At 32.1% G+C, this 19,444-nt stretch overlaps 2 protein-coding genes across 3 annotated transcripts in view; both read left to right on the top strand.

The window, feature by feature from the left end:
• Positions 1 to 1,288, top strand: part of LOC115886235 (palmitoyltransferase ZDHHC5) — a 55,188-nt gene extending 53,900 nt beyond the window's left edge. Inside the window, exon 12 of the mRNA XM_030905323.1 lies at positions 683 to 1,288. The gene's annotated coding sequence lies outside the window, so the exon portion shown is untranslated. The remainder of the gene's footprint in view (positions 1 to 682) is intronic.
• Positions 1,289 to 9,048: 7,760 nt separating this feature from the next.
• On the top strand, positions 9,049 to 10,481 carry LOC115886234 (uncharacterized protein C7orf26 homolog). Of its 2 annotated transcripts, none has more exons than XM_030905321.1 (4): positions 9,049 to 9,217; positions 9,280 to 9,612; positions 9,673 to 9,887; positions 9,948 to 10,481. In XM_030905321.1, exons 1-4 carry the CDS (start codon positions 9,130 to 9,132, stop codon positions 10,449 to 10,451), a joined length of 1,140 nt encoding a protein of 379 aa, XP_030761181.1. In that variant the 5' UTR covers positions 9,049 to 9,129; the 3' UTR covers positions 10,452 to 10,481. The 2 variants fall into 2 exon arrangements, with proteins under 2 accessions (XP_030761181.1, XP_030761182.1); XM_030905322.1 differs by having other exon boundaries at positions 9,134 to 9,221.
• Positions 10,482 to 19,444: the final 8,963 nt, after the last annotated feature.

Below are 19,444 nucleotides of genomic sequence, written 5' to 3'. Positions count from 1 at the left end.
ATTGCACACAGGAATGCCCTAATTACGCGTTAACATTTTTTCGGCAATTTTATTAACATTTGAAATTGTCACAACACAAAGACGCTCAGTTCGGGTTCTTTTTCACTTAATATTTACTACCTGAAACAGCGTTACATCACACAAACCTCGTACCTGAGTGTTATATAGTTTCAATAACTGCACTAGTAAAAACAGAAATACTTAAATATTATAACACATAAACGTATCGAGCGCTGCAGTCGGAATTTTTAAAATCAAGTGAAATGCACCAAGCCTCTATACGTTCAAATTTCGTATTGATTTTTATGTGCTTAAATATTTAATGGTGCCCGGTGGCGTAGAGGTACAGGCTCTCGTCTACCAATCTCAAGGTAGTGGGTTCGAATCCTACACCTGGCATTTCATCAGCCGACTATTTTTATTAAAATAAAAATAGTTTGAGTACCTAGGTCGACTCAGCCTTAAATGAGTACTTGGGATTCACAATCCCTGAGGTAATAATAGGCGGTTGAAGCGTAGTGCTAGCCACATTACCTTCCTTGTATACCGAACGGCTCTAGCATGGCAAGCTGTACCTTACTACTCCCAAGGCGTTAAACGCTATATACGAGAGCTATTATTATTATTATTTTTATGTGCTTCCAAAGATTATTTCTTTAATGGATTGCGATTTTTTTTCCAGGGACGATTGAGTGCCTGATTGCGAAGTTTCTCTGTATCAGAGACACGACACCCTAGCGATTTAGGACTAGGTTTTGTATTCGTTCATTGTTTTCTACTAACGAAGGTGAAAAGAGACCAGAAAAATGTGAGAGACAGAGACGATCTGTATTCCACCGATCACGTGGACAACCCGACTGTTAATCTTAAGGAGGCAAAAATACGAGCGCTCAACTAAGGTAGACAATAGGATTAAGGAAAAACACGATTTGTTGGAAGGCAGATCTAGAGATGTATCATAAGATGAAAAGTAGGAAGAAATATTATAGTGGAGTAAAAAATGACAAATGGGAAAAATATTAATATTACGAAAGTCATTTTGGAAAACTCTTTCTGTCTACTTTTTCTTCGGTATGGTTTTTGGACGTGACTATAGAAGTGTTGTGAACTGCTCCGAGTAGTTCAATTGTCTCGACGAGTACTAAAATTGCAGGGTAAATGTAGTAAACATTCCGTTTACTTAGTTTTAACCACAGACATTAAAAAATATATGTAGATCATAGATAAAGGAAACAAGTTTAGATTGGAATGGCCGCCAAAACTTATAATTATTGTTTTGGAGCGCATACGTTGTAGGGCGCTGTTATAGCGGTTGCTAAGAACAACCGCAAACAAGAACAGAAATAATTTTCTTTTGTCAAAGTCTGGTCAAAGTCAGAATCTTCAAAAATTATAAAACCTTTCAAAATTTAAACCGTCCTCATTGAAAAAATACCGTCGATTTTCAAAGTAATTATTGCTATCTTGTGAGTTTAATTTAAATTTTGTTTACTCAAACCCGTGATAATTGTGAAAAAGTGGCATTAGAAACTTAAAAAGCTGTGTGAACTGTGAACTGCAAAAACCATCGTGGATCGTGGCATAACTTCGGTTTCCAATGTTTCATAGGTATTTCATACATGTCCTGATATATAATAAAGTTTCTTATATGCAACACACTGTATTTTATTTAAAAATTTAAAAAAAATAACAAATTTGAATAAACAATATTTGGCGACATAATTCCGGAAAAAGCTGAACCGCTCCGAAATTATCAAAAGCTTTGGAGAGCGACCGTTGTAAGAATAGTGCCAAATAGTATTTACATTGTCCTTATGGGCACTTTCCAATCTAAGCCTGTTTCTTTTATCTATGATGGTAGATTAAACTGTGATCTATAGAATTTAGATACAAAATTCGTACAGAATTTTAAAAAAAATAATAACAGACATCAGTGTTTTAACAAAATGTCAAAATTTATCAAGGCTGAAAAACAGATAGGTATAGAATATTATCACAAAATTACCTAGTTATACAGAAGCAACACTTGCAATTTTTTCGCCAAATTTTTAAATGAATTTGTCGTCTTTTTAGGCTGTAAATAGTGGGACTGTATAATGCGTTATAACTCGTTATGACTCAAGAAAGGGAGAGATACAACAGATCTGTAAGGTCGCGGTGATTAACCCCCTTCCCAAGTATTCTACATTCTAGGCTGTAATTTTACACTGGTTGGTTGTCAAATTTTAATTTTTCTGATATCAGGGATGATATACCGGGTGCGTCTCAAAAGTGGCTCACCACTATAACTCTTTTATTTTTTTAGATAAAAAAACGAGATTTGGTGTGTTAGTATATGACATAAATTAGGATTGATTGACGTATTTAATTGTTTTCGGTCACTTCCTGTTTTACCCGAAATGACTACAACTTTTGATTTTTAAATGGCACCCTCGGTATTTTTTTACTTTATTCGATAGAAAATGACATTCTGAATCGAATGACATATCATATGTCAGCTTTTGACATATTCGCTCAAAAACAAATTCCATTTTAAATTTCAATCTTGAGAGCCATGGCTGTGTTAAAAACACTAATTTTAAATCAAGGAGCCTTGGAAAAATAGATTTGATCGCCTAATGTTTTTAGTGTCTTGTCCTGGTCGGTTCAAAGATTCCCAAATCGTATTTTTATGGACATTAGATGCCCATCCCTCATTAATATTTCCACTTTTATCCCTTGTAATCACTGTATAATTTTATGTTAAATTGTATTTTTTAACTGTTTTAACTGTTAAATGTTCTTTTAATAATAGTATATTGTTTTATTAGGAGTAAAAATGACACTTTTTGTGGCGAGGTTGTACATTTGGCATACAGGCGAGCCACAAAAAGTCATTTTTCCTCCAAATAGAACTGCACTTTTTTTGCTGTTTTTTTTTCAAACGCCACAAACAATTTTTTAAACAATTTCAAACGTTCCAAATCATATAAAAAGATTTAAAAGAATATTTATATTATTTTCAGAATTATTCATATAAAAAACTTTGTAGAATATGTAATTATATATCGAGAACCTGTGGTTACGCTCATAATATATTTTCGTATTTTTGTAAAAAGTAAAGGCGTAAAAGTGCTTTACTTTTATGCTTAGGCGTTAAAATTACTTTTTTTGTCAATCATGTCGCCAAAATTAATATTTTTGTGACGTTTGAAAAAAAAATATTTTTTTTGAAAAATTTCTGCACTCTTCCAGTATACAAGTGAGTTTAATTCTCAAAATATTCGCGCTCAAGGTCTAAAAATTTAGCTTCTGTATAATTAAGCTTTTCTGTGATATTTATACATAATATTTTTTCTGTATTCTACCTATACCTTTTAATATCTGTGGTTCTATCATATCCCTTTTGACATCACCCTTCTCGATTGTATGTAGGGACTAAGTCCCCCTCAACTTCCTTTAGTAAATATCGATTTATCCCTCCCTCCTTCTTGCAAGCTTTCTCACAAATATATTTTTTTTTCGTCATAAACACTACATAACCTAATAAAAGTGACGTGAATTTATGTTCGTTTATTAAGCATTTTTGGTTGTGTCATATGTATTGAGTATATTTTGTACAGTAACAATCGGGTGTAGAGTATGAAAAGCGCGTGAATTCAGAGATTTTTTTATTCTTTTTAGGTAATAAATGGGGTATCTGCAGTGATTTTATTTTGATTGTGAACATAGATATACCAAACAATATTGTTTTGCTTGAATTTTTAGTTGCAAAAGTATTTTGTGCAAGACAAAAAGCTATTTTAAGCCTGTGATAATATATTAAAAAAACATTAATAATAAATATAATAGCTCAAGGTTAAACTTAAATATTACTTCGATATTTTTGATCATATATCACTCAACCATATTTCAATGCATTGAGTGTTCCAGTTTAAAACATATGAAAACGTATTTATTTCATATGTTCACCGAACATATATGATTTTTTTTCAGTGTTATAAATCATATTTTGCAGAATATATGAAAAATATCAATGTAGTGTAAATCATAATATTCACAGAAGTTATGAAAACATAGTTTTATTTATGATGTGCTTGCTGAGCACATGAAATATATGAGAGTGTCAAAAATTGTATAATCACGCTATTCAAGAACATATGAAAAGTGGCAGTGTTACAAATGATACGTCCACAGAACATATGAAAAATAAAGTAAATTATATCATTTCCAATTGATATAATTGATATGTTCACTGAACATATGAAATATATCAAATTTATGTGTTTTAGAAGATATGAAAAATAGCATTTGTGGTATAAATCATTCAGAACCTATAAAAACATTAATATGTGATATGTTCACACAGAACATATGAAATATATCAGTATTTCCCAATTATACGTTCATGGAACATATGAAAAATAACCTAAATTATTTCGTCTTTTCACGTTTAAAGTAAAATCACTGTCTATATATTTCATCGTTGTTTTGAAAGGTGCTATTTAATTTTCTCGTTCCTATATTACAATCACAGTTTTATTTTTATTATTTTTTATACAGTGTGCCACATAACTTTTTCTTTTAGTGAATTATTCGAAAAAAAAAACCTGTTTACTTTTTAAAAATATGTTTATTTATGTGTTATTAATCTTTCTTGTTGTGTATAACATCGTTAAGTTCATTAGTTTTTCTGATATTAATAAAGCGAAAAAAAAAACGCAAAAACTTAACAAAGGTGTGAGATAAGAATAAAGAAACAAGTCATTTATTAATGCTAGTGGAAATTTTTTATTGTAAATAACTAGGAAAAAAAGAAGCAAAAAAACAATGTGAATGGATTATATTTAGCTAGGTAAAAACTGGGTGTACATTTTTTCTATATCGCAAAGAGTAACTAAATAAAAGTATCTGTGTAGTCCGTCTCTGGTTAGTTAGGTTTGTATGGAAATTATTTTCGAAACAGGGCCGTATTGAAGTTTTTTTCTATTGAGTAAAATATTCCATTGAATCGGTTTTGTGATGGGATGGATTTACTAAAAATGGGTTTGTATGAAGATATGTTTATTATAATTTGAATAAGACTGATATATTCTAATTATAAAAAATATGGGAAAATTTTTCTTAGATAAAGAGTCGTAATTTTTTTTTGAGGTGATTTTTGGTGGTCAGTTAATAAGCCACCCTGTATATTTTGTAGTAAACAGTCATGTTGTTAATCAATATCACTTACGTAATTTTTGACACAGTCTGTACATTATTTTTTTAGACGATATGGACATTTCTTCGCTACACACCCATAGTTAGTTAGGTTAGCACACACTTATAGTTAGTTACAGGGTCGCTTTTATGTATGGAAACTGTCGATTATTAGGTAAAATATAGGAGGTACCACAAAAAGTTAAATACAAAAGTTATAGGATTTTTAAATATCTATTAGCGAGTAATAAATTTAAATATACAGGGTTGTTCATAAAGTCGTGGCACATCAAAGTTTCATTTTTTTAAGTAGGGCCCTCTGTATATTATTACATATTTCAATAATTCCTTTAATTCTAAGCAAAAATCGAAATACACAGAATGTACCTCAAAGTAACCGTTTCCGAGTTATTGACTTTTGAATATATCACTTAAACAATTCTATTTAATTAATTTCGATGTGTGTGGTTTGATTTAATGATGCCATTCTGCCGAAACTGTGATACTGTTGTAATGGGTTTTTAAATTCCTATTAGTTACTAGTAAATTTAAGTATACGGGGTCGGTCATAAATAATAAAGTTGTGTCACATCAAATTTTTTTTTTTTAAATGAACCCGCCTGTATATTATTGCATATTTCAACTCTTCCTTCAATTTTAAACAATAATCGTAATACATAATGTACATAAATTGAAGAATTGAAATGTTAAACGAAAATTTTGTAATTTCCAGACTTGATATACTCTCATTTTATACATCTATAAATGCTAACTTGAGGACTAACGTCAAATATTATTAAGTATCACAGTTTCGGCAAAATGGCATCGTTAAATGAAACTGAACATATCGAAATTAATTAAATGAAACTGTTTAAGTGATATTTTCAAAAGTCAATAACTCGGAAGCTGTTGGTATGAGGTACATTGTGTGTATTTCGATTTTTGCTTAGAATTGAACGAATAATTGAAATATTTAATAATGTACAGGGGGTTCTATTTAAAAAAAAATGAAACTTTGATGTGCCACGACTTTATGAACAACCCTGTATACTTAAATTTATTACCCTCTAATAGATATTTAAAAATCCTATAACTATATTTTTATATTTAACTTTTTGCGGTACCTCCTATATTTTACCTAATAATCGATCGTTTCCATACATATAAGTGACCCTGTATATCTGTTGTAAAGGGCATTCTCTTCCTTAAAACATAAAATAAGTGCCAAATTAAGATTAAATTTAGTACAAAAATCGCGTAAAAATCGGTTAAATTTACCTCGTTACAGCCCTGTTTCAACCATTTTTTTTAATTAGTATAAAAATCTGTATCCCCACTCTTATCCCCTCCATAATAATTAACTAAACAAGATTTTGAAAATTCTATTTTTCGCTCATGTGAGAAATACGTGTATATTATATAAAAATAATGAAAAAATACATAAAAAATGTTTTTTTTTGAGTTGTGTAAATAGATTTTTGTAAAGATAATTTTTCACAGAGCCTAAAACGGAATTTTCTCACAAATCATTGTTGCGACAAAGACTTGAACATATTTTATTACAAGAAATAAAATGAATAGCTTAATAATATGTAGATTTTATTTTATTTGTATCAAAAATACGTATTTGGAGTTATAACAAAAATATATATGCAGTGTCACAGATAAAATTTTAGAAAAATTATTATTTGAGTAATTTTTTGAGCGACACTGTATATATACTGAATATCTGGTGCTTTAAAAAGCCTATACTTGTATAGCCATAATCGAACAAAACGGTACAGAAATCAAATACGTTGTTATATGTTTTTTTTTCTTTTTTTGTGTACTTATAAGTTTATATATAGTTTTTTTTGTTAAAAACCTGATAAAAAATTAAAACCGTGAAAAAATCATCAAAGCATTTTTATTTCTGTTATAAGATTACATTCTTACATAAAATAAATATAAAATAAATAAACTTAATGGTAAATATTTGATTATATACAGGTGGTGAACTATAAATGAGGGTCTAGTTTCTTCTTAACCTTAGGCTGTTTTTATAGCTTCTACATCGTCTGATTAGCTCAAATTTTCTGTATCTCATGCAGTGCCATTGCGGTACTTGATGCATTGCTATCAATGTCTGTAAGAAATGAGAGTTTGAATGATTATTACATCTTTATTCTACAATATGATTGAAAAAACGTTAGCAATGGCTTTGAAATGAAGATCGCTGTTATTTTATACCGATTTGGTCATTTTAGAAGTGTGGTCTAGATTTTAACGTGTAAGACAGTGATCTAGGGAGCTTAATGGAAAATCAAATGTATTAAAAAGAGATAAAAGTTGAGTTGATACATTTCTTCTATGCGGTATTGCCAGTTTTGCATCAAAAGTTGAAACCGCACAAGTAGGCGTTTATGGAAAATGTTGCATCTAGGATTGGAACCTATTAAATATCAATTAGTTACAAATTTTACTACAGATGTAATAGATTATATTTAGCTTAGATATATTATCTTCATTTCAGTAGTATACATGACTTTAAAATAGTTTATTTTTTTCTACACAAATTTTCCTACAAACGTAATAACCGGCAACACTGTATGCTGCTTTTGATTTTGCCTCTCTCTCTCTGTCAACCGGTCTTTTATATTATTCTGTCTCACACGTTAAAATCCAGACCACACTTCTAAAATGACCAAATTCGGTATGTAAAATTATATGGGGAATGTCATCGATCCTCATTTCCAAGCCAACTGGACGCCGGTTTTTTTTTCGATCATACGGTATTTGTTTTTGTACATAAAAATCTCTGAGAAATTGATAAAATCGCTATGAAACATTGATAAAAGGAATATTGTAAAGTAAATAATGATCTTTTCATAGTTTATTTTAGACTTCCTATCAATTTATTCTGAAAAGTATATTTTGCATTCTATCGATATTTTACTTATATCGATAGAATGCATCATCTCAAATTTAATATCTATATCACTGTTGCCAATAGTCGAAAAAAAAACCGTTTGAAACGCAACTTACAAAGAATATTATTATTAATTTTATTGTTTTTAATCATTAATATGCCCATTTTTATTTATCAAATAAGTGCCTCTAATCTAAAATTTTAATAAAATGGAACAAACCATTTTTTAAGCAAGTCAAATCGTTTAAAATTCAAAATGATTTTTTAATTGAATAATTATTGCTGATCAAAATCTCGTGATATTCATCAAATTTTAGAATTAAATTCTATTTAATACAGAATAGTATAGTGTTATGTATTTAATTAATTATATAAGTAATTTGGACTTGTAGGATTTAAATTTCTAAATTCCTGTATATAGCAGAAGGTTTGTAACGAATTTTAAATGTTATTTTTGAAAAACATCCTAAATTCTAGAAATATTTTACTTACTGGGTCTTCTTCTGTTATGGGTACCGCAGATACACCAAAACTAGCTGAAAACAGCGCGAAATACAAATAAAGAAAACAAACTTTGAAGAACTTCATGACTGTGGCGCACTTTTTGAAACAATAATCGCTAAATGATGATCTGAATACGTGATCCAGAGACTAGCTGTCTTTACCGGATAATAACCCACACTTCTAGAACCTGCCGTTTAAATAAGCGCTTCTGGATCAAAACAACGTTTACCGGTAATTGCCAGCTGCACTCAGGATGCAAAAACGACCTACTTTTGAGTCGTTTTTTCGAAATTAACATCCCTTTTAACTTCGCCACACTCAACGAGATTCTTTGTTCGTACTCTTATATGCGTTCTTTTTAATCTTACGGTGCTTTGCCCTATTAGAATCAATTTAAATTTAAACGCGCTCGTAATTGGAGTCGTAAAAAGTTAGTTGTTTTATATTAGTGTGGTGGCACCATTGGCTGCCATCGAACACAAGTGTTTGTTTACATATTTGAATATCATAAAAATTATGGTTACATTTGTTTAAAAATTATGTCAGGGTCTTCTGAAGTCAATTTAAAACAAACTCTGAGGAAAATAGAGTATCCGCTGTGCGCTCAAGAGGCTCTAAAGAAAATAGGCATGTAATTTAAGTGATTTACTTTTATTTGTCTGTTGATAAAATTATTATATTTTTTATAGGCGAATTACTATGTTCGAGAAGCACAAATATAAAAAGTATGGATTTATCTCTGGATCTCATGGCAGAGTTTGTATTTTGGGAATCGGATAGAAGGGGAAATAAAAGGTCTCATGCCCTGAGTCCTTTGGTCGAATTGGAACTTTTGCAGATATTATTTGAGTACTTAAATAGTATTTCAAACGAGGCCACAAGAAATACGTTGTTTCTGAACCTTTTTAGTCCAATAACTGCGAACATTAGACTGGGTATTTTAAGTAAATTAGTCTCTTTGGCTGTAGGAATTCCAAGTGCTAATATTCTTATGTGTGCCAGTACGTGGATGCAGCAGTTAGGTAAATTTATTATGAGATAGGTATGTATAGACTTTTCAATAAAGTTATTAATGGTTCTAGGAAACACATCAGCCTCTAGTTGTAAGCTTGCCGAAGCTCTGGTATTTGATTATATCCATTTATCATCGAATCCAGAAGAAAGATTGAAGGATTTATCTAAAATTGCACCACAATTTGTTGCCAATTTTTTGACCGCCGTTGCTGAGAATTATTTTATATCTAAAAAGGAACCGAAATATCCTCCAGATGCACTCTTGAGGTGCATTACAAACTGGGTAAAGTATTTATTTATATTTATAAAACTATTTGTTCAGACATGCTCTTTTTATTTATAGGTATCGGAAGACTCGAATTTATGTATAGCAGCTCAACAAAGACAGGGTATTTTACCACCAGGTGCAATAGCAATGGAAGCAACAACACCTATTGCAGGGTTACTAAGGTGGTGCGTACTAGCCCCATTAAATCACCAAGATCAAGAAATCTACTCGATGCTCTACTTGGCTCTGTTAAATAGCATATCCGCCATACCCAGATCGAATCCACCGAGAGCCATAAACGTTCAGCACTTATTTGGGATTGTTTCGGCATTGATTATTTACCACAAAGAGATTAGAAGTCGAGATGAGTCTAAAATGAATGTTTTCTTAAACGATCCTGCTATGCAGGTGGCTTTAGATCGATTCTCACAAGCCGTTCAGATAGCTCTAAGTGTAAACGCAATTTACGGCCATATAGACGAACTTTTCAACAGTTTACAGAGTTTACCGTTTAATAAGTTATTAAGTATAGTGTTGAATAAGTACAAGGAGAGCAAAGCTCCTATAATAATCGTGTAAATTTTACAAATAAAATGTTTTTAAAATTTTCATTTTTAATTTATTCCGTTGGTGACACTAGAATCATATTTTTTATATATGATTGGCAGTTTTAGGCCCCATCTAGTTATCATTATAGATATTTTACCCTTTTTGGTAAAGGTGTGGATCCGGTGGCTAACCTTGAAGCACAGAATATCTAGCATGTATCTAGCTACGCAACAGAAAAATACTCGAAATGAAAGACATAGATAAATGAAACAAGTTTAGATTGGAAAGTGTACCCCCATAAGGACAATGTAAACACTATTAGGCGCTATTCTTGCAACGGTCGCGACCCAAAACTTTTGAAAATTTCGGAGCGGTTCGGCTTTTTCCGGAATTATATCGCCAAATATTGTTTATTCAATTATTTCTGTTTTTGTTTGCCGTTGTTCTTAGCGACCGCTATAGCAGCGCCAGATCGCGAATAACGGTCGCGACCCAAAATAATTTCGCGACCCAAAATTTTTACGGGCTTTCCAATCTAAACTTGTTGCATTTATCTATGATGAAAGAGCTAAAATTGCACAAATAGAATACTAGATGGCGCGACAATATCATAATCAGTAAAATAATCAGAAATTAGAAATTTTGAACTTTCGGTTTTGGATCGACGGCTCGTCGACGGCCTTATAGCTCGGCTACATATGCACAGTTGCCAGATTCAAAAAGACTTGAATTGGCATCCCATTCTTTTTATTGTGTATAATTCAGTATGTGTTTCTTTCTATTCTTCTTTTCTTGTCAGATACACTTATATTAATTATTCCTTTGGCTATTAAAATAGTTTTAAGTCTGGTTTTAAGTATATTAGGTCTGTTCGTTTTCCTGTTATTACCGATTCTGAACCGTCCTAGAATTGTGACGTGTATGCGCAGAAGGGAATAGGAAGACATTATTTCATTTGCGCATGCGCTGGAGAGTTCTAGGACGGTTCAGAATCGATAATACCAGGAAAACGAACAGACCTATTATTACAAAACATATACATTTTTAATATACACTATACCTTATAATGTTAACTAAGAAAATACCTTTAATTACCTTTAAAATTAATAATATACAGGGCGATTGATAGTGATATTTATTAATGCTGGAACGTTAGTAATGAAATATAAGTTTAATAATAATGGAAATAATTTATTAAAATGCAGTACAAAAAATGTTAACTGACTAAAAAATACTATAATAACAAATTTCTTCTGTTTGCCACGTTATTTATATAGACCTAGGTAGATTTTAAAAAGTGACACAGGTACAATTAATAATATATTAGTTCGGCATAAAAGTTGCTGTCACGACATCGAACAATAAATTAAAATTCGTAAAATAAATTAAAATTATTAATTAAACAAATCTTTATAAAGAAACGCAAGTATACCAAATTTGGGCCCAATCGAACTCCAGGAAATGATATCATAATAGTGTACTATATTATGGTACCACTCGATATACTTTAAGGTACCATAATATTGCAATGTTACCGAAAATCCGTAGTATACCAAATTTAAGAACAATCGAACGCCATGAAATGGTATCGTAATATAGTACTATATTAAGGTACCACTTTATATACATCATAGTTCAATCATATTACAATGTAACGAAGATACGTAGTATACCAAGTTTGAGCCCAATCGAACGCCAGGAAATGGTATCGTAATATGGTACTATATTAAGGTACCACTTTATATGCATCATAGTACCATCATATTACAATGTCACCGAAAATACGTAGCATCTCAAGTTTAAGCCCAATCGAACGCCATGTACGTAATATAGTACTATATTATGGTACCAGTTGGTATGCTTCATGGTACCATAATGCATGTCATCAAAAATACGCAAGTATATATCAAATATGAGCTCAATCGAACGCCAGGAAATGGTATTGAAATATGGTACTATATTAAGGTACCACTTTATATGCATCATAGTACCATCATATTACAATGTAACCGAAGATACGTAGTATAACATGTTTAAGTCCAATCGAACGCCAGGAAATAGTATCGTAATATGGTACCTCTTTTTATGCTCCATGGTACCATAATATTACAATATCACCGAAGATACGTAGTATCCCAAATTTAAGCCCAATCGAACGCCATGTACATAATATGGTACTATATTATGGTACCAGATGATATGCATCATAGTATCATCATATTACAATGTCACCGAAAATACGTAGTATACCAAGTTTAAGCCCTATTGCCGCCATGTACCTAATATTGCTATATCATCAAATATAGTACTATAGAAGGTACCACTTTATATGCTCCATGGTACCATGATATTACAATGTCACTGAAGATATAGTATACCAAGTTTAAGCCCAATCGAACGCCATGTATCGTAATATAGTACTATATTATGGTATCACTTGATATGCTTCTGAAAAAAAACGGCGTCCAGTTGGCTGGAAAAGGACGATCGATGACATTTCCCATATAAATTTACATATAAAATGACAGTGATATTCATTTCATAGCTATCGCTAACGCCGTTTTTTCCCGATTATACAATATGAACTTGTTATGAACACAATCGAACGTCAGGAAGTGGTATCATAATAGTAGAACAATACTTATTATATTGTCGCCGAATTACAATGAAAATTCAGGATTCAATTATACAATCAAACGTCAGGAAGTGATTGTAATTTAGCCCATAAGATTTAATTCCAACTAACATGGCAAACTGAAAAAACAGCTCTGATCTATTTTAATATGTTTAAATGATAGAGCAAATTAGAAGGCAGGCTTTATCAGGAAGTATTACGATATGAATTACACAATGGCAACACTGCACAAAATTCTTCTAAATTTTGTTTGTAGAAAACTGTTTTCTTTTAAATTTATTGCCCTCTATTATGTAGTAGCGAAACTACCACATCAAAATATCTGATTTGGAGACAGACTTTTAAAGCCTGTCTCCTTTTGCTACCTACAATTTTATACATGTAACGAGGCTTCTGTTGCGTAGCTAGATAATGGCTAGATATTCTGTGCTTGAGGGTGCAGCCACACTATCCTAAAAACGGCGTATCGGCGTAACGGCGTAATGACCTTGAATAGATTTCCAGTAATTCTATTGGCTGAAACATTCATCTGTCAGAAATTTTATCTGTCAAATTCATCTGTCAAAAATTTCAGCCAATAGAATTACTGGAAATCGATTCAAGGTCGTTACGCCGTTACGCCGATACGCCGTTTTTAGGATAGTGTGGCTGCACCCTGAAGCCTGCATTTGCTGCATTTGATCATCGATATCGATACTACGCAAGCGCACATCGTCGATGTTGCCAAATGGCAGTTTATTTTCGAATTATTTACAGTAGAAAACAAATGATTTTTTGAGTGTTCAGTAATAATGCAAATTGTATAATTCATTTTATAATTTCAGATTTATCTTGATTAAAACTTAAGGTAAGAAGGATAATGGAGATTGTGAAGTTGAGGTATTATAATTGTAATCGGAGTTGTCAATAATATAATATTGTAATAATAATATCATTTATTTATATATTTACAATAGATTTAAAATTTATCATTTACGGATTTTTTCTTATTGGTTTTAAACCTATTAGAATTTTTTGTATCATCAATATGATACATTTATTACATCCAAGTTGTTGTTGATTAGGTATATCAATTATATGTATTGAAGTACTATACCGCATGACGAGTTTTATAGCACAAATCGATAAGATTGAGGCATGGTACAAAGAAAATGAAATAGAGGTAACATTACCTAGTTTGATTGTAGTGTGTTTGTATCATAATTTCTTAAAAATATCAAGTTAGTGGGTTAATAATAGCAATTGCTTAGGCACATAGTTTATCGAAGAATGCTGATAGGATTAAAATAAGCTTTATGTTTTCACTTTTTCTCTTTAGAAGGGATATGGATTATGTCGTAGAATCTTAGAATCTAATCTTTATAGAAAATTTAATATCCTGTACTTTGATATTCTTTTCTTAATTTACTTAATTTCTTGTTTCCTGTAATGCCAAAATTAAAATTATTATTTATTATCTTGATAATATGGTGAAGGTTCATTTTTGATCTCATTAAATTTATACACATACCCTAAGCACATACCAACTTAATGGTGCGTTTAGACTTGAGCACGCACGCACTGATCCTCCGCGAATGCTCAAGTGTAAACGGCTGTGCGCGCACGTTCACTCTGAATCTGTCTGTGCGCGAGCAGCCGCGAACGTGAGCCGCACAGGTGAGCCGTCTCATGATACAAAGCACGGCATATAAATCACACGGCAGGCTAACTCGCTTTGGCGGGAACGCTACGCGCATATCCTCGCGCACGCCGCCATTTGGTTTCCATCAACAGAAAGTAACCAGTGTCGTAGTTTTTTCAGCGACAACACACAGTTACGGCAGATTCGAGTAAGTAGCGTGCGGCATAATTTATTTTGATTTTTTCTTGAGCGATATATTTTGTTTTTGTTGTTTTATTTTTGTTTATTATGTGATATATTTGGTTTTTCTAGTTTTATTTTCGTTTCTTATGTAATATAATTGCCAATAGGTGCCCGGGGGCGTAGAGGTACAAGCTCTCGTCTACCAATCTCAAGGTAGTGGGTTCGAATCCCACACCCGGCATTTCATCAGCCGACAATTTTTATTAAAATAAAAATAGTTTGGGTACCTAGGTCGACTCAGTCTTAAATGAGTACTTGGGATTCACAATCCTGAGGTAATAATAGACCGTTGAAGCGTAGTGCTAGCCACATTACCTTCCTTTGTATACCGAACGGCTCTAGTATGGCAAGCTGTACCTTGCTACTCCCTAGGCGTCAAACGCTATATACGGGAGCTATTAATATTATGTAATATAATTTGTTTTAGTAGTTTTATTTTTGTTGTTCAATAAAAGTTTCTTTCTGTTTCCTAGAGACCCTATTAGGTATGTATACATCGGGACAGGTCAACTCTGTGTATAGGATTTTAACGTGTAAGACAGTGATGTAGGCAGCTTAATGGCAAATCAAATGTATTAAAAAGAGAAAAAAGTTGGGTGGGTATGGGTGGGAACATTTCTTCTGAGCGGTATTGCCAGATTTTTAATCAAAATTTCAAACCGCATAAGTAGACGTTTCAAAAAATGTGGCATCTAGGGTTGGAACCTTATTTTTTCTCAATTAGTTGCTCATTTTACTACAACTGTAATAGATTACATTTAGCTTAAATATATTATCTTCATTTCAGTAGTATACATGAACATTTTTAACATAGTTGATTTTATTCTAATTTCTTTAAGACTACGATAATATACTGGTCGGCAAGAGAAAATCTTGAGTCGTTTATTTTAGTCATCATTTACCTACATGTCTAGAAGTGAATCGCTATGGCAATCTTGTAAGTCGGGGAGAGAAAATTATTACCTATCCACTTAATCCGGAGCCCAACTTCATACGCTTGGGAAAATTCTTGCTCTTTCTCTTTGTTCATTTATACAATCACATAGTCTATAGACTCTGTGCACGACAATCGGCACCCAAAGCCGTGTGTACATTATCGGTTATATCATTAAATAAACTAACCAAAAATATGCTGTATTACGTAGTAAATGGTGCAAATTCTATTGTCGACCATTCTAATCAGTATTACATAATAATGGAGTGAGCCAGTGTGAAGTGAGACATTAAATGATTGATCTTTTGTTAAATTACGTGGTATAACTTAACACAATGATGAATCGTTTAATGTCTCATATGCACCTCCATAATTATTTAATCTGTAATCATACTGATTACATTGTTCAACAAACAGAATTTGCGCTTTTAGTACGTTTTTGAATATTAGATTATCTGTCTTATTATGCAACTAAGGATGTAAGTGTCTACGTAATAGTGCATCAGCATCTCTCTCAATATATCCTATTGTACTGAACACGTTGACACACGAGAATCAGCAACCAAAGCCGTGTACGCTTCATTAAATAAACTAACCAAAAATATGCTCTAATACTTAGTTACGTACATCCTCAGTTACATAATAAGACCGATAATCAATTAATACATAATGTTGTAAATATCACAAATTCTATTGTCGACCGATCCAGATTAAGTGGATAGGTAATAAACTTCTAATTTTTCTCCCGTATTTTATAGTCTTTTCTCTTTCAGTATATCGTATTGTACTGAACAAACGTTGACTTTATTCTTCATACACACGACAATCGGCATATAAAGCCGTACGTTGTACGTTTTACTAAATAAATTAACCTTTTTGTTTATTTATTGGTTCGTTTATGCCTTATTTAATGATTGATATTATTTTGTTAAGTTATACCACCAAGTGCTATAAACTAGTACAAAATTAAAAAGTTAATTTTAAGTATAGTTCTTTGAAATATATCTGTATTACTATTATGAATGAAAACTCTTATCCATTTTTAATTTGGAATTATATTAATTATGTGTCGTTTTATTATTATTGTCAATTTTCTGCGGATATCTGATAAATTAATCTATTGTCAATTCAATATGATTATATTATGATGTTCAAATACCATTTTGTTATTCATAAAACGGCCTTTTTATTACTTTTCTGTCATACTGATCCATCAATAAATATTTTACGTGTTGCAGCAGACCAGCAAAATTTATTAATTTTATGGTCCTTTATATTACTCATCCCTGATTCCATCCAATTATGACCGCTGATGAAGCGGGAGGTAGACGTTCGCTTTTGGTCATAGGCGTACTGAAAACCAAATTTCTTATCCTCGAATTCAGAATTATAAAACAGCAATAAAAGGATAAAGATAAGTAAAACCTTATACTGATAAGTTTGCTGTACCAATATTAAAAAAATTGGTAGTAGGAAATATTATTTCATAATATTATGACATGATAATGTTATAATGTAATACTATAAAGTAAAGTAAAATATTTGAAGTTAACATCTCCTTTTTGCTGCCAGGGCTAATTTGGACGGTGTGTGTCAAAATATTTTACACTTTTGCCTTTATTGGACAACAGCACGATACAGAGTTTCGAACTGGTCACCCGTCTATCCACTAGTATCGCCTTACGTCGCTTAACTTCGGTGTTCTAATGGGAACCGGTGTTTTGACGTAGCTGGACCGTTGGTTGCCCGTAATACTATAGCTATAACCGTTATAACACTAGTTATACCACCCCGCATAAATTCAGTATTATTATAAATAAGTGATATTTAGATTTCACACCCCTCAAAGTGTAGCACAATTAGAATCATAAAAACGATGCCAATTAACAGTTACATAATGTTTATATGTTAATTTTAAAGGTCGTTTTACATAAAATTGTTTATCTGTTTTTATTTATGATAAAACCCGCTTGATCATAAAACTTTTTGGTCATGTCGATGAGTTTTTTTTTATATTGAGTATGTACGGGGCTTAAGAAGCAGCGTGGTGAAGGCGTTGTTCCACTGTTTGCATCTTAAACATTGTCAGCTGTCATAAAAGATTATTATTAAAATTTAATAAATTAAACAATTCTTACAGAATTCATAAGCAAAACTTTTAAACTAAAATTGGCTGTAATACTAAATCTAAATGAAAATTAAATATTAGTACGCCTATGACTCAAGAGTTTGGTTTGGTTTGGTGGCGACACGTGCGAAGAGATATGCATGGCTTCCACCTGGCTTCCACATTTCGAGAGGCGGGGTGAGACAAATCAAGTGGTGGGAGAGAATATGGCCGTAGATGCCAGGTCTAGGAAATATTCCCTAACATTAAGGTTTCTATCCAGGAAATACCTTTTTAGAAAGCATGTTTTTGGACACAATTTAGTGTGTGTAATTTGTTTTCAAACTTGGCATTTAAAAAAGTATCATCAGATAAATATTTTAAAGAATATTTTTGTTGGTTGATTGACCGTGCCAACCAGGCTTCAGGAAGTTTTCAAAACTTCATCTGGCAACAATGACAGTATCGAAGTCCTAGAACGGTAGACAGAAATCAAATCAGTCGGATTTTGAAAGGGTTTGGGTGTACATCATTCTAGAATATATTTACGATTTTGAAGGTTATCCATACATCTCGAGACGTTTAATCTTTAACAATAAAAATAATTAAACGTCCGGTTGTATCTATACTGCTCATGTTTTTGTTGTTGTTTCAGCATAAGTTAAAACAAGACAGCAATGACCAAAATCAAACTTTAAAGGACAATTAGCAAAATAATTATAAAAATTAAATCAAAGGTTCAAAAATTCCTCCCTGTTGTGCTTCGCAATAGCCAAGACAGTTATAAAACTCTGACCTAACTTTAGCTAACATAACAGCGGGTATATTTTCTAACGACTGAACGATTTTAATCGCAGCTCGTCAATATTCATGGGTCGTTCATGGTTATGGCCATAAATGGAGTTTTTACATATCCCCACAGAAAGAAGTCATTAGGCGACAAATCAGGAGAACGTGGTGGCCAATTAATTGTGCCTTGTGTGGAAATTAGCCGACTGGGAAATGTGGTTTGAAGGAACAGATTTACGTTCCGCACGTTATGCGCAGGACAGCTATCCTGCTGAAACCACACTTCCTCAAAATTGATTGGCAAATTTCGAACTGCTGTTACAATTTGGTTTTGTAGCATATCCAAATATTTGCCAGCTGTTAACATACCATCAATAAAAAAGGCCCAATGATATGATTTTGCAGCATGCCAGCCCAAACATTTAGTTTTTGTGGATATCGTGTCCGCAGTGCCATACCAAGGTGCTTATTTTCTCGACCAATAACGTACTATCAAAGGATTGTGGTAGCCATGTAAGGGAAACGAGCTTTCATCTGAGAATAATATATTTTCCAAAATAAATTATTCCGATCGGCTCTTTCTCTTACAGCCTCGCAAAACACCAGACGTCTGTTACAATCTGCGGGAAAAAATTCTTGCGTGGTACTGATTTTGTAGGACTTATATCCATGCTTTTTAAAACCCTGCGCACTG

This window comes from Sitophilus oryzae, unplaced genomic scaffold (assembly GCF_002938485.1).
Source record: "Sitophilus oryzae breed Bouriz unplaced genomic scaffold, Soryzae_2.0 scaffold_476_pilon_pilon, whole genome shotgun sequence".
NCBI lineage: Eukaryota > Metazoa > Arthropoda > Insecta > Coleoptera > Curculionidae > Sitophilus > Sitophilus oryzae.
The sequence above is the reverse complement of the archived record's forward strand: the minus strand, read 5'-3'. Positions and strand labels throughout refer to the sequence as shown.

Bases quoted from the DNA above. Each gene is read 5' to 3' on its own strand.
- LOC115886234 (XM_030905321.1), top strand. From the start codon at position 9,130: ATGTCAGGGTCTTCTGAAGTCAATTTAAAACAAACTCTGAGGAAAATA. The intron at 9,613-9,672 runs GTAAATTTATTA...TAATGGTTCTAG, and splicing joins TACGTGGATGCAGCAGTTAG to GAAACACATCAGCCTCTAGT. The intron at 9,888-9,947 runs GTAAAGTATTTA...TTTTATTTATAG, and splicing joins TGAGGTGCATTACAAACTGG to GTATCGGAAGACTCGAATTT.